The sequence below is a fragment of the Gorilla gorilla genome, chromosome 5 (assembly GCF_029281585.2).
Source record: "Gorilla gorilla gorilla isolate KB3781 chromosome 5, NHGRI_mGorGor1-v2.1_pri, whole genome shotgun sequence".
NCBI classification, from domain to species: Eukaryota; Metazoa; Chordata; class Mammalia; order Primates; family Hominidae; genus Gorilla; species Gorilla gorilla.
The window spans coordinates 46,763,966-46,779,868 of NC_073229.2; the positions used below are offsets into that span (position 1 = coordinate 46,763,966).

General features: G+C 36.4%; 1 protein-coding gene across 1 annotated transcript; it reads left to right on the forward strand.

Moving 5' to 3' along the window:
* Positions 1-2,321: 2,321 nt before the first annotated feature.
* Positions 2,322-9,004, forward strand: OR2J3 (olfactory receptor family 2 subfamily J member 3). The gene is made up of 4 exons (XM_055389863.1): positions 2,322-2,559; positions 2,802-2,919; positions 3,070-3,121; positions 6,116-9,004. The coding sequence occupies exon 4, from the start codon at positions 6,126-6,128 to the stop codon at positions 7,059-7,061; it is 936 nt and encodes a 311-aa protein (XP_055245838.1). The 5' UTR covers positions 2,322-2,559; positions 2,802-2,919; positions 3,070-3,121; positions 6,116-6,125; the 3' UTR covers positions 7,062-9,004.
* The last annotated feature ends 6,899 nt before the right edge of the window (positions 9,005-15,903 follow it).

Here is a 15,903-nt window from a genome sequence, read left to right on the forward strand (position 1 = left end):
TATGACTGATTTTTTCCATCGTGTGTTTTGTTTTATTTTATTATTATTTAAGTTCTAGGGTACATGTGCACAACGTGCAGGTTTGTTACGTAGGTATACATGTGCCATGTTGGTTTGCTGCACCCATCAATTAGTCATTTACATTAGGTATTTCTCCTAATGCTATCCCTCCCGCATCCCCCCCCACCGCCCCCACAGGCCCTGGTGTGTGATGTTTCCCCCCAGGTCCAACTATTCTCATTGTTCAATGCCCACCTATGCGTGAGAACATGTGGTGTTTGGTTTTCTGTTCTTGTGATAGTTTGCTGAGAATGATGGCTTCCAGCTTCATCCATGTCCCTGCAAAGGACATGAACACATCCTTTTCGATGGCTGCATAGTATTCCATGTTGTGTATGTGAATTTTCTAGGCCTCAACTCCAACTGAGCTTCCCATCTACGATGCTTTAATAGTGTGTGATCTACTCTAATTCACATTCCTCCCATACAAAGCACTCAAATTAACAGAAGCTCAACAGAGATCATTTAGTGTCTTTTATTCCTTTTGATTCCTCAGATGTGACTTTCAATGTGTTTTATTTATCTGAGTGTGTATTGTAGAGAAAAAAGTTGAGGGTTGCTTCCTTAGAAATACTTTGCTGTAATTAAATCATGTTATGCCAGCTGTATTTTCACAAGTTACTAACATCACACCTAAAAATGTTAACATTTGCTGGCACCCAGTAGATTGGCAGGGGCCAAAAACTCTCCTACAATTTTAGTTACCAAAACATGAAAAATATTGGAGCTTGGTACAATCTCCTACAGACCAGGATATCAGACATTTCCTGGATTTTGATAACTGATTGAATTCTGCTAGTCCCCACAGGTTGTAGGATCACTGGTCAAACTCCTCTCCAATAAGATAGAGAAGTTTAGACATATGATTATATGACTATTTAATCATATTTATCTTAAAAATAATATTTAATATATTTTAAAGTAAACTGGAATGATATATACCAAGCTCATGGTAGTTGTCTCTGGATTTAGTGTTGGGTCAGAGAGTGACAGTTGAAGGGGATATGAACTTTATCTGTGATACTTTATGTGCTAAAAATTCTGAAAATAAAAATGACAAAAGTTATGGTTGATGATTCTGAATGATGGGAACATAAGGGTTTATTTTTAATATTTTAAATATCTAAAATAAAGGATGAAGAAATAATATAGAATGCCTTGTTAAAATATCAGTTCAAATTAAAATTCACTATAATGGTAATAGCAGCTAACATATATTGAATGATTATGCACTAGGCATCGAGGATAATGTTTACGTATTTTTCACATGGAGTTTTCACAGCAATCAAGACTACTGAAGCCAAGACCGTTTTAGTTGCTTCACATAAGTGGACAGGAAAATACCTGATCATGCTCTTAAAAGTACTGACTTTAAAATATAATTGTATTGTAAATGTGACTTGATTTTCATACCAAGACTTTGTTTGGTACACATGGAATATATCACCTAGACACAATGTAACAACTGAAAAATCTTCATTAGTTTATAAACTCACGATGTGCTTTTTTTTTTAAACATGGGATGTAGGCTAGCTATCACAGCTAATTTAACTTTTTTATATATTTCAGCAAAGCTTTTAACAAGACATCAAAAGAAATTATTGATAACAATATTTTGGAAATATTAAATAATTTTGTTAAAAGTTTTCTGAGTTTGGTAGTGAACCTTCTGAGTATAGTTTGAATGGTCTTCAAAGGTAATTTTTAACACTTTTGCAGGGCTGAACTTGGCCTTGAATTTTAGAGATGTTAGACACAATTAAAGAATTCAAATTAATAAAACACATATGTATAATGTAGTCATTATATTTCCTTTTAAAAAATGTTTCATGCCTTTTCCCATTCCCAAATTAGACTACCTAACAAGCTATATCTCAAATTTGGCCTCTAGCATACTGAAGAATTGGGGAAGAGGTTTCAGGTAACTCAAGATAACCCATTCCCTTCCCTGCAGATACAGCTCAAAGCATTTTTCTCTGCTATGGCTGGACTATAGACTCCTTGTCATCTTAGTACAACAATGTGGCATCATGCCAAGAACATCACTGAGAAACTGTTCTAACCAGGATAACTCCTTGAAGGGCATTAATTGCTACTTTGGGATTTACCCTCCCAGTGGCCCAAGTCAAGGAAAGCAAGTCACATTCTTTTGTTTCCAAAAAGGGCCCATTGACTCTAAGATAAAGACCCATCTCTTGATACACTGAAAGCTCTAATAAGTTTATCTTTTGGGTAAAACTAAATTTTTTTAGTAGACTCAGAGCTTTCTCTTCTGTAGCAATGATAGTCATAGCTACATTCAGACTGTTTTCCTAATTGATGTAGTAGATGAGGGAAGTGTAGGCATTTATGTTGGTGATTTCAAGGTGATCAAAATCAGAGATCAGATCAGTCTGTGCCTGATGAGGGCATCAGCTAGGAAGACAATATACAGGGAATGTGGACAGATACAGGAAGGACAGAGTGAAAGGCATTGTTTGAGTACTGCTTAAGTACTAGGTAAGTGTATAAAGAAATATTATGATAAGAATAAAAAAACTTGGCCAGTGACATGGGGATGGGGAAAAGAGATTATTTTCTCCCTCCATTATGCCTGATTTCCAAAACTAGAGAGGATCACTTATTCCTAGTCCATGAAAGCAACTTTTAACTTTTAATTTTTGTGGGTATGCAATAGGTGTATGCATTTATGGGGTACATGAGATTTTTTTTGATAATTTCTTTCGTTTTATTTTTTGTAGAGACATGGTCTCACTTCATTGCCCAGGCTAGTCTCGAACTTCTGGGCTCCAGAGATCCACCCACCTTGGCCTCCCAAAGTGTCAGGATTACAGGTGTGAGCCACGGTGCCCGACCCAGGTATTTTTGATACAGGCATACAATGTGTAATAATCACAGCATGCTAAATGGGGTATCCATCACCTCAAGCATTTATCCTTTCTTTGTGTTAAGGATAACTTAAACTTTTGATATGGCTTTTGATAAGGCTTTTATTTTCTGCTCCACCAGTAAGAAGAAAATTAACCCAGAAAAATTCCTACCTTTTCCTTGCTTGCATCTGGTAAGTTTTTGTTTGTTTGCTTCTTATCTCATATCTCATTTTAACCTCTCTATGTAAGATTGCTGAAGGATGGGTCATGCAATTGGCAAAGATATCTCACAGCTAAATGTTGTTTTAGTTAATGTAATAAATTATCGAGGCAACTGTACAAGAAAGAAGAAAATTTTATCTGCATGAGAGAAGGTAACTATAACATTTGTGTTCATATTTCTCATGATGTATTATCTCCTATTCTAGAGAAATTTTTAAAAATCTCTTGGAAAATTTTCATCTTCCCTCAAGGGCTGTGACCTCTAAGTCAAGTAATCTTCATGATTTACTCTTTGACTATTGCTGTTTTTTGATTCAGCTATAGCTTTTAAAATTTTCTTTTAAAACAATGTGCAGACTGATTTTCCTGGATGGTTGTTTAAGTTGTTGAAAGTAATCTAGATTAGTGTAACAACTGTCTAGTGATTATTTACATTACCAAGTCTGTTAAAAGGTCTGAGGTCAATCTTTTAATCTTGGGACCAAACTGAATGTTCCAGACTTTTCTGCTGAAACTCAACCAATTAGCTACTTCTGACATTTCTTTCAGGCAATGCATTTATAAAACATGAGCGATTAAGAGACCCCCAAAAGAGGCAATCACAGGTGGCCCCACAATGATTTCTTTCTTCCTGTGCCATAGCCAATTGGGAGGTATAAGAAAAATAACTGACTGTGGAAGGAATGAAATAGAGGGCATGTGGCAAAGCTGGATGAGGCAAAGAATTCAGAGAAAATGGGGTATTTAAATGGTGGGTTGCTATGCCTGACACAATAACTATATAACAAAAATAAGTATCATTTTTTTCTATGAAAGATTGAAAACTCACTGGAGAAAAAGCATCACCTAGGAGTCATAACTATTTGTAAGATATATTTTATTTTTAACAAAAAAAGTAACATGAGATTCACTGGGCACAATGTATTAAATGATGAACAGCCACTTAATGATTCATTAAATATTTAGAACTCTCTAACTTGGAGAATAAATGTGTACTAATTATAGCTCATGCTCAGAATTTATATACTATCTAAATTATTGTCCTGGAGAAAAATACATCATGTAGAAACCTTCTTCAGGCCCTGTGGTTCAGCTTCTTGAACCCTGCGATAGACACACCTGCAACTCTAAGAACTACACTTAGGTTCTCCTCCATTTTCCTGCCCCTCCCACTTTTGCTTCCTTCTCTGTTCTCTCACTGAATTTTTATCTTCCTTTCCTTTCTGTAAAGTTTGAATCTTTTCAAATTCAGTTATAGTCACACATCCTTTAGAAAGCATTCTATCACTGTTCTCCCCAGATTTTTACCTTAGTTCGTATCATGAATACCCATATATTGATAAGCAAGTGTCTGTGTCTTCTCTACTTGTATTCAATTTTTCAGTTTAGAAATACATTTTGAGTCCAAGTAAACACATCAGAAGATAAGATTCTTATCTAATTGAAGCTAAACATTTTTTCTTTAGGTGAACATTTTGAAATGACTAAATTCAATATTTTCCACCTATCTTTTCATCCATATGTAAGATTATTGTGATTGCAATGATTACGTTTTCCACAATCACATTTAAGAAAATAACCTGAAAATGCTGAAAAGAAAACTAAAGTTCCTTATTTATTAACAAAGAAAGATTTTGTGTTTTATGGAAATTATCTTCCTTAGCTAGGTTAGGAATTTCCTTCAATTACCATTTACCTAGATGTCACCCTAAAATGAATGAGAACTTGATAGTTATTTTTCTATAATAAGGCAAACATCTGAATAAAATATAAAATTAAAAAATTATTTTGTATTTTTGTGACTTTTTATTATGGTAAAATTTCAAACTTAGAGAAGAGTTGCAAAAAAGTAGTACAAAAGACTAACATTTACCCTTTTACCAGATTGAGTATTAGTTTACATTTTCCCCCAAAGCTTTGTTATATAATCTATCAACTATCTATCTATTATCTATCTATCTATCTATCTATCTATCTATCTATCTATCTATCTCTTTTTCTGGACTAGTTGAGAGTAAGTTGGAGATGACACGTTCCTTTACGCCAAATACTTTATTCAGTGTTTTTTGTCTAAGAAAAAGGATGTTACTTTACATAAGTCCAGCACAGTACCCAAATCAGCAAACTTAATATGGGCACAATATTATTATCTAATCCATAGTCCACTCTGAGATTTCTTGAATTGTCTCAATAATTTTGTTAATAGCTAGTTTTTGAAAAAATCCAGGATTGTACACTGAGAAATCACATCTCACTAGTCTCTTTTCATCTGGACCAGTTCCTCACCCTTTGTTTTTCTACTTAAACTTGATACTTCTGAATTGTATAGGCAAGCTACTTCTCTCAATTTGAGTTTTTCTCATGTGTCTTCGTTATTAGAATTAGTCTTCATTATTAGAATTTTTAACACAAATATCACTGAAGTGACAGCATGTCCTGTTCAGAGCATCATCACAGCAGGCTCATGATGTTGGTTTGTGCAAATACAGGTGATCTTAAGATCAATAAAATCACTGGTTATGGTGGTGTCTGACAGGTTTTTCTACTATAAACTTTACTGTTTTTCAGTTTGAAATTAACAAGAAAGTTGTGAGGAGATATTTTAGACTATTTTAGATATTTGTACATATTCTGTTCCCCATCAAATTTTTATCCACTAGTTTTTGCAATCATTTATGTTTTTCTTAACACCATCACCCCTTCTATATTTGTTAATTGGGGATCTACTGTAAGGAATAGCTTTATCTTCACCATTCATTTATTTATTCTTTTACTTTTTATATCAGTATGAGCTTTATAATTCTTCTTTTGTTAAATTCATTACTACTAATGGTTAAATTGTCCTACAATTAAATGATGGGAAGCCCTTCAAACTGGCTTTTATTTTTTATTCGTGTGTGCTGATATTTTTGGATCATTTGTTTACTCTTTTTTTGAGTTTACCTTTCTTTTTTTTCTCTCAGGTAATAGGAAATGATTGATGATGGAAAAGTCAATGCTAGCTCTGAGGGGTACTTTATTTTAGTTGGATTTTCTAATTGGCCTCATCTGGAAGTAGTTATCTTTGTGGTTGTCTTGATCTTCTACTTGATGACACTGACAGGAAACCTGTTCATCATCATCCTGTCATACGTGGACTCCCATCTCCACACACCAATGTACTTCTTCCTTTCAAACCTCTCATTTCTGGATCTCTGCTACACCACCAGCTCTATCCCTCAGTTGCTGGTGAATCTCTGGGGCCCGGAAAAGACCATCTCTTATGCTGGTTGCATGGTTCAACTTTACTTTGTTCTCGCACTGGGAACCACAGAGTGTGTCCTACTGGTGGTGATGTCCTATGACCGTTATGCAGCTGTGTGTAGACCTTTGCATTACACTGTCCTCATGCACCCTCGTTTCTGCCACCTGCTGGCTGTGGCTTCTTGGGTAAGTGGTTTTACCAACTCAGCACTTCATTCCTCCTTCACCTTCTGGGTACCTCTGTGTGGACACCACCAAGTAGATCACTTTTTCTGTGAAGTTCCAGCACTTCTGCGATTATCGTGTGTTGATACCCATGCCAATGAGCTGACCCTCATGGTCACAAGCTCCATATTTGTTCTCATACCTCTCATCCTCATTCTCACTTCTTATGGTGCCATCATCCGAGCTGTACTGAGGATGCAGTCAACCACTGGGCTTCAGAAAGTGTTTGGAAGATGTGGAGCTCATCTTATGGCTGTATCTCTCTTTTTCATTCCGGCCATGTGCATATATCTCCAGCCATCATCAGGAAATTCTCAAGATCAAGGCAATTTCATTGCCCTCTTTTATACTGTTGTCACACCTAGTCTTAACCCTCTAATCTACACCCTCAGAAACAAAGATGTAAGAGGGGCAGTGAAGAGACTAATGGGGTGGGAATGAGCCTGTGTATGTGTCATATTAACAATATAACAGAGTCTCCCCTCACAATGATTCATCCTTCTATTTATTTATCAGCCATTCTTTTATTCACTCACTCTGTTAGCACTTGCTGAGCATGTACTCTAACAAGGTCATGGAGTTCCTGGTAACAGGTAGGAATAAAACACAGTCAGCCTAAATACCATTCACTTGTGGAGAAAACAGCTATGTAAAATCAAGATAAAACATCTATAGTGATGTTTTTCCATGGTACAAACCTAATGTATCCAAGACAGACTTTTCTTGATTGAAAATAAGGCATGAAATTTGTTGTAAATCTTGATAGAAGCGAAGCTGTAATTCCTATGAAAAGATGATACTCTCAATTTAAAAATCTCTACAATATGTCTTTTAATTTCTTGCTTTTTGGGCAGAATACTTTTGTCTTCTATCTTTAGTTTAGTTAAATATGCAGCAAAATACTTCAAATCCTTTTCTCCAACAATGCTTATTCTTTGTCGGATAGTAAATTTTGAGAGGAATTTTGGTCCATATTCTTTCATATCCAGTATCAATAGTAGGACAATAAGTTTTATGAATTGTAGTAAGAGAGGCTTTGAAACAGTGTAGCAGAAGTCAGCATCTGAGATCCCTCTTTTTTGCAAGGCAGTGAGAAATATATAGGAAGTAAAAGGAGCTGGTAAAGCTGAGCTATGGAGCTTACAAAGAAATGGTCATCACAGGCTAGGTATACTTAGGTGAGGTAAGTGCTTGGAGCAACTGCATTACCTAAGGAACTAAGGAGAACATTTGAGGCAAATAGAGAGGCTCTGAAAATGACTTGAAGCCAATGGGTGTATGAAAGAATTATGTGAAAATATATTGGAAAAATTTTATGATATAAACTGTCATATGGAAAATGATAGCTTATTTTTATTTTAAAGCTTGATCTAATTTGAGTATTTATGGTTAATAAGTATATTATGTATGTCAATATATGTGTTTCACATAAAGAAATCTATTTTATAGAAGTAATCATTTTGTTTTATATATTATTGTCAACCATCTTCATTTGAAATAATTGCGCTATACCTAGAGCAATTTAAACTGACAGTCATAGTCAAATGAAGCGGAAAAATGGCTAAAGGAGAATTCAGTATAAAGTAACGTACTTGCAATGCCTGAGTTTTCTCTATAACTCAAATGTCAGCTGTAGCTTTTGAGGCCTGTGAGATTTAGATATGATTGATTCACACACTATTTCCTAAATTATTATAAAAATAAAAACGCATCTCAGAACTTCCCTCCAATTTCTAGTGTGACTTGCAATTGCATTGATTCTGCTGACTTTATCTTCCTTGTGCATCTCTGACTCTTCCTTTATTTCTAACTAGGCATGAAAAATATGAGGCATGTGCCCTTGTCCTTAACCTTACCCAAGAAATGAAGAACCAAGAATAATGTATGTAAAATGACTTTTAGCAAGCAATTGGGACCACATAGGGTAAAACATCACATAAAAACACATTTTTAAAAACTTAAAGAACATAACTTAGCCCTTTCAACTGTTTTCTACTATGGAAATCTTGCGATTTGGAGCACTTCCTGTAGCATCCTGGTTTCTCACCTACTCAAATATCCCCCCCCCCCATCTTTATTAAGGATAAGTGAAAAAAATGTATTTATTTATAATATACAGCATAATGTTTTGACATATGCCTAATTATGCAATTATTATTCAAGCTAATTAACAGATCATTAACTCACATACTTACCTATTTTGTGGTGAGAACATTTAGGATCTGTTATCTTAGCAGGTTTCAACTATGCAGTACAGTATTATTAGCTATAGTCACCATACCGTAGAACAGATCTCTTGAATTTGTTCCTTCCATCTGAAACTTTGTACCCTTTGACCAATATCTCCCCATTTTCCCTATTTCTCTCCACTGCTAACCCCTGACAAGCATCTTTCTGCTACTCTGTGCTTCTATGATTCATTTTATGTCGATTTCACATATGAGATCATGCAGTATTTGTTTTTCTGTGCCTGGCTTATTTTACTTAGCAAAATGTCTTCAGGTTTGCCATGTTGTTGAGAATATTAAGACTTCCTTCTTGTTTTCAGGCAGAATAGGATTCTATTATATATATACTACACTTTCTTTATTCACTCATTCATTGACAGACACTTTGATTCAATACCTTGGCTATTATGAATTTGCTGTCATAAAGATGGGTGTGCAGATAGCTTTTCAACATAGTGATTTAATTCTTTTGGATATATACCTAGAATGTATACAAATGGATCATACGGTAGTTCTATTTTTATTCATTTATTTTTAATTTATATATTTAATTTAACTTAATTTTTTGAGATGGAGTCTTGCTCTGTTTCCCAGGCTGGAGTGCAGTGGTGGGATCTCTGCTCACTGCAAACTTTGCCTCCCGGGTTCAAGTGATACTCCTGCCTCAGCCTTCTGAATAGCTGGGACTACAGGTGTGTGCCACTGCACCGAGGTAATTTTTGTATTTTTAGTAGATATGCAGTTTCACCATGTTGGCCAGGCTGGTCTCAAACTCCTGACCTCGGATGATCTGCCCACCTCGGCTTCCAAAGTGCTGGGATTACAGTTGTGAGCCACCCTGTTTGGCAATATTTTTAATTTATTTAGGAACCTTCACAGTGTTTTTCATCATGGCTGTCCTAATTTACATTTCCAAAAACAGTGTATAAGGATTCCCTTTTCTGCATATTCTTCTCAACATCTGTTATCCTTTGTCTTTTTTCGTAATAGACATTCTAACTGATGTAAGGTATGAGGTGATATCTACTGGTGTGGGCCTGGACTTTAGGTCCACTGGAGCCTAGAGCAGTGGGGACCATCCCCCTGAAGCCTGGAGCTGGTGTGGTGCTAGAGTGGAGCTTAACTGCCTTGGGGGCTGGTCTGGAGTCCGGGTTTATGGGGCCCAGCTTATATGTACTGGTCTGGAGGCTAGGTCCTTGGGTACTGGCATGGGTCTTGGGGCTACAGAGTCTGACCTGGGGGGCCAACTGGCACTGGAAAGTCCTATTTTGCCATTTTATTGATACCACTTCTCACTATCTAAATTCTTTTTTTTTTTTTTTTTTTTTTGCTTTTTAACTTTCTGTGCTCTTTTCTCCTTTTTCTCTTACAAAACATAAACATTTTCTTTTATATGTATAGACTTTTTGTTTTCTTTTGGGAGGTTATAATTATAGCATATCTAATGTTGAATCCTAGCCATATTAGCCTGTGCTGTGTAATTTGTAATCTGAGAAATAGATCAGTTACCAAAAATTCCACCAAAGATTAACACTAGTATTACTGTTTTTATTGTTTTGTACTTTTCAAATCAGTCGAACAAACTTTATGCAGTATTATCACAGATAGGACAACAGGAATGAGTTTTCTCACTTTATCAAACTGAAGGGAAGAAAATAGGTGGCTTGTATAACTTCTGGCAACTTGTATGTGAAAAAATCAGGGTAAGGACAATACATTTTTAGCTCTGACGACCCATTCCTATGTCAACAACACTGAAGGCAAAATAGAAGCCCTGAGATGCTCCCCTTGTCAGCCCTAAACCTTATGAAAACATTTGTGAACTGGGATTTCCAAAGCACACATGAATTTGTACAGCAAGCAACTTTACTGAAGAACTAACAGTGAAGCCAGCTTTTTCCCAGATAGGAATGAAGGCTAACCTCATGGAAGCATCAGCTTCTTTTGCCCTGTAAATTTCTCCTCCCCATTCAGACAGATGTCTCCCAGTCTTTGTCCACTGTATCTTATACTTGTTGCTGTGCAGCATATTCTTATATACATGCTCAATTATCTTTCCTTATTTTAACTCTGCAGTACAGAATTGTTGGCACAAATATGTCATCCAGGTAACCACCGAAAGTAGCTCTGGCTTCCAGCCTAGGTACACTCCGTCTGTATTCTGCTATGTAGCTCAGGTTCATATCTCCTATTTTACATATGTGAGGCTGGAAAGGTGATTAGTGATCATATATTATGAAAACATTACATGATTCCAAACATAAGTTTCAAATACAAGTGATTATATACCAAGTATCATCCAACAATCACAAAAAAACTCACAGAAAAGTTATAAAAATAGTAGAAAGACTTACCATTGAGCTTCACCAGATTTAAAAAATCTTAGCATTTCAACATGTATGGTTTATCATTCTCACTTTATACTAATGTTAATATGCATTTAAATTTTTTTTTCTAAACTATTATGCTGTAATGCACATGTTCCCCTAGGTTGTCACAAGAATATTTCCTAAAAAAGTATCTAATCCAGGATCATAAGGTGGCAGTGTGATGTCTCTTTTTTCTCTTTAATTGGGAACCATTCCTCAGTCTGTCTGTCTCTTCAATGCACCTTATAGTTTTGAAGAGTACAGGCCGGCCATTTACTTTAACAAAATAATTGTTTTTAACAAATAAGGGGGATTTATTGCTTATAAAACCAAAAAGTTCAGCAGTAGTGTGGGCTTCAGGTATAGCTTGATCAGTGCTCTGGATCAATATCTCTGCAGTTTCCTCAGCTATGTCCTCTTCCATGTATTGGATTTGTCATCAAGTTGATTCTCCTCACAATCACGAAATGTTGTCAGCAATCATCAGGCCTATATGCTTCCTTGTTCACATTCAAGAGGTTGGATATCATCCTATAATCAATGAGCAAAAATGGCTCTTTATACAGAGCTTCATACTGAAGCATAAGTTGTCTGCACATTCCTGGCAACATGTTTGGGACAAGGGGCGAAAATGCAATGATTGGCTGAGATTAATTGGGGGCCACTTCTGAAGCCAGGTTTTCAGTGCAAGGGCCATATATGCAAAGCCATCCCTCGAATGCGCAAAGAGCAGATAAATCAAAGAAGAAGGCAGACAAATCTATCTTGTTGGTTTGGGGTGATTTACTAAAGGAATTTACAGACATATATGTTGTCTTGGGTGGCCACAACATAGTTAGATTTTGCACTGCAGTCCTCCAGATCTAGGGCTTATCTTTTGAGGAAAGTATACTTGCTCTGAAAGAAACATGTAGGTAGCTACAGGTGCCATGGACTATGCTTCCTAAAACAGCGTCAAGGGTTGTTTTGGAGGAAACTTACAGTGAATACATGTTCCTACATAAAGAGTAATATATCAACTTAACATCTTGTAGGGACTCAGGGTTATTCAGAAGTTACATGGCAGATTAGCATTTAAAATAAAGTCACTCTTGCTCCTGCACTGGGGGTGGGGTTAATTTCATCCAAAGCACATGCTACACAGTGTAGGTGAGATGGGATAACTATTGGGAGGCAACAATAATATCATAGTCTCTATTGTCTGCATGAGAAAACTGACCACAACAGAGCTAGTAAGTGATGAAGCTTGGATTCAAATATGGGCTTTCTAACTTCATAGTTTGTTCTTAATCATTAGGCAATTGTTCCTCCCTATAGACATCTGAACTCTTTAAAACAAGAAGGTGAGGATTCAGTATGCACATTTCTTGGCTCTTTGCAACTTGTCATGGGAAGGTCTTCATTTTCTCCTATTCTTTGTTTTAACACCTAATATTTGAACCACACTGAATTTATCTTACTCTCTTACTGTCCTGAGGATGTTCACAAGAACTTTTCCTTCAAGATTAAAATGTGTCACTCATACCTCAACCAAACATTTCATATTTGCAGCAATTATGCTTATTCAAATAAGGTTGTAAATTCCTCAAGGCTCAACCAATGGCTGAGAAGTGTTTTGGGCCACTGTACCTTTAACAGGCCATTGGTGCATGAAGAACATCAGCGACAATGTCATTCTCCTAGAGCACTGGGCAGTATCTGCCATATGTAGGCCAGTCGTTATTTTTTATTACTATTATTACTAATTTTTACTATTATTAATATAGTGGTTTCCAAATAATGATTCTTAAAGTTCCATCATTCCTTCTAAACTTATTAGTTTGTGTGGCAGGCTAAATACTTCCTCTCCTTGTCACAAATGATCACACCCTAATCTCTGGGACTTGTTATTATATGTTACTTTACATGGCAAAAGGATTTTTATAGATGTGATTAAATTCAGAACCTTGAGTTGGGATTATTATCCTGGATTAGCCAGGTGGGCTGACATAGTCATATGTGTTCATATAAGAGGGAGGCCAGAGGTCAGAGAGAAGATAGTCTGCTGCTGACTTTAAAGAAAGAGGAATGGGCCATGAGCCAAGGAAAACAGGTTGCTTCTAGAAGCTGGAGTAGTTGAGAAAACAGATTCTCTCCGAAAGCCTACAGAAGAAATGCAGCCCTGTAGACCCAATTTAGTATTCCTATCTCCAGATATATGACATTTTTGTTATTTTAAACACCAAATTTGTAGTAATTTGTTATAGCAACAATGGAAAACTAATAGAGTTGGCATTCTATATGAAGGAATAGCTTTCCTTTGTTCCTGTGTGTGTGTGGGTGTACGTGTGGGTATCAGGTATTATTTATCTATGTGTCTACCTATATATCATAATATGGTCTTATGCATTATTATTTCATTCTGTCATTATTTTGATGCTGAAATGGTCACTGTTTTGGCTAGAGAGGACCCCTTCCAGTTGGCTCATATATCTTTTTTATATGTCTCCATACTTCTTAAGGCCGAGATGGACAGATCACAAGGTCAGGAGGTCCACACCATCCTGGCTAACACGGTGAAACCCCGTTTCCATTAAAAATACAAAAAAATTAGCTGGGCGTGTTGGCGGGCACCTGTAGTCCCAGCTACTCAGGAGGCTGAGGCAGGAGAATGGCGTGAACCCGGGAGGCGGAGCTTGGTGCCACTGCACTCCAGCCTGGGCAACAGAGCGAGACTCCGTCTCAAAAAAAAAAATTTTCTTACTGTTGGCAAACTGAGACGATCTTAACATATCTGACACTTTTCTTTGGGAGGAGTAGATAACTTTGTTTATCTTAGGTCAAATGACCAAAACTTTGAATAAAGTAGTGGGGTTTCCTAATGAACAATTCACTAGAAATGCATGGAATAGATAACACCAAGGCATGGTAATATTGTTGACAAATATTTATTTAGTTATAACATCATATTTCTTTACCCACTCGGGAAATGGAAAGTTTTTGTATTGTGCTTGAGAGTGGGGCAATGGTGAAGAACAGTGACTGGCTATGGGTTTGAGGAGTCATTTGGCAGGAGTGTAAATCCTTGAAATTTGAAGATCTTTCAAATTACCTTGATTCTCCTCAACAAAATACTAGCAAACCAAATCCAACAGCACATAAAAACCTAATTTCTTAGCTTTTTGATGAAATAGCTGTTTCCTCACCTTTTCTGTTGTCTAGAGGTAACCTACATTCCTTGGCTCATGGCCCATTCCTCTATATTTAAAGTCAGCAGCAGAGTATCCTCCCTTTGACCTCTGGCCCCCCTCTTATATGGACACGTGTGATTATATCAGATCACCTGCCTAATCCAGGATAGTATCCCCATCTCAAGATTCTGAATTTCATCACATCTATAAAGTCCTTTTGCAATGTAAAGTAATGTATAATCACAGGCTCCACAGATTAGGGTGTGATCATTTGCATCCCAGGGAAAAAGCCTACCATGATCCCTTGTGTCCCAGGGAAAAAGCCCACGATGATCAAGTAGGCTTTATCCCTGATAGGAAAGGTTGGTTCAACATATGCAAATCAATAAATGTGATTCATCACATAAACAGAAATGAAAACAAAAACCACATGATTATCTCAATACATGCAGAAAAGGCTTTCAATAAAATTCAACATCCCTTCATGTTAAAAACCCTCAATAAACTAGGCATTGAAGGAACATACTTCAAAACAATAAGAGCAATCTATAAAAAACCCACAGCCAACATCATACTGAATGGGCAAAAGCTGGAAGCATTCTCCTTGAAAACCGGCACAAGACATGGATGCCCTCTCTCACCACTCCTATTCAACATAGTACTGGAAGTCCTGGCCAGAGCAATCAGGCAAGAGAAAGAAATGAAAGACATCCAAATAGAAAGAGAAGTTAAACTATTCTTGGTAGCAAAAGACATGATTCTATATAAAGAAAACCCCATAATCTTGGTCCAAAAGCTCGTTGATCTGATAAACAACTTTAGATAAGTTTCAGGATATAAAGTAAATGTACAAAAATTTAGCATTCCCATACATAAACAACATCTAAGCGGAGGCCTAAATCAGGAATGCAATCCCATTCACAACTGCCACAAAAAGAATAAAATACCTAGAAATACTGCTAACCTAAAAGGTAAAACATCTCTACAATGACAATTACAAAACACTGCTAGAAGAAATCAGAAGTGACACAAGTAAATGGAAAAAACATCCCATGCTGATGGATACTAAGAATCAGTATCATTACAATGACCACACCGGCCAAAGCAATTTATAGATTCAATGCAATTTGCTATCAAACTACCAATGACATTGTTCACAGCATTAGAAAAAAACTATTTTAGAATATATATGGAATTTAAAAAGAGCCCTAATAGCCAAGGCAATCCTAAGAAAAAAGAACAAAGTTAGAGGCATCACCTTACTCAAATGATACCAGAGGGCTACAGTATCCAAAACAGCATGATACCGGTACAAAAACAGATATATAGACCAATGGAATAGAATAGAGAACCCAGAAATAATGCCACACATCTACAAATATCTGATCTTCAACAAAGCTGACAAAAACAAGCAATGGGGAAAGGACTCCCCATTTTATAAAGGGTGCTGAGATAAGTGACTAGCTCCATGCAGAAGATTGAGACTGGATGCCAAACTTGCACCACATACAAAAAT

What these genes read in the sequence shown, in the direction of transcription:
- OR2J3 (XM_055389863.1), top strand. Translation starts at nt 6,126, where the DNA reads ATGATTGATGATGGAAAAGTCAATGCTAGCTCTGAGGGGTACTTTATT.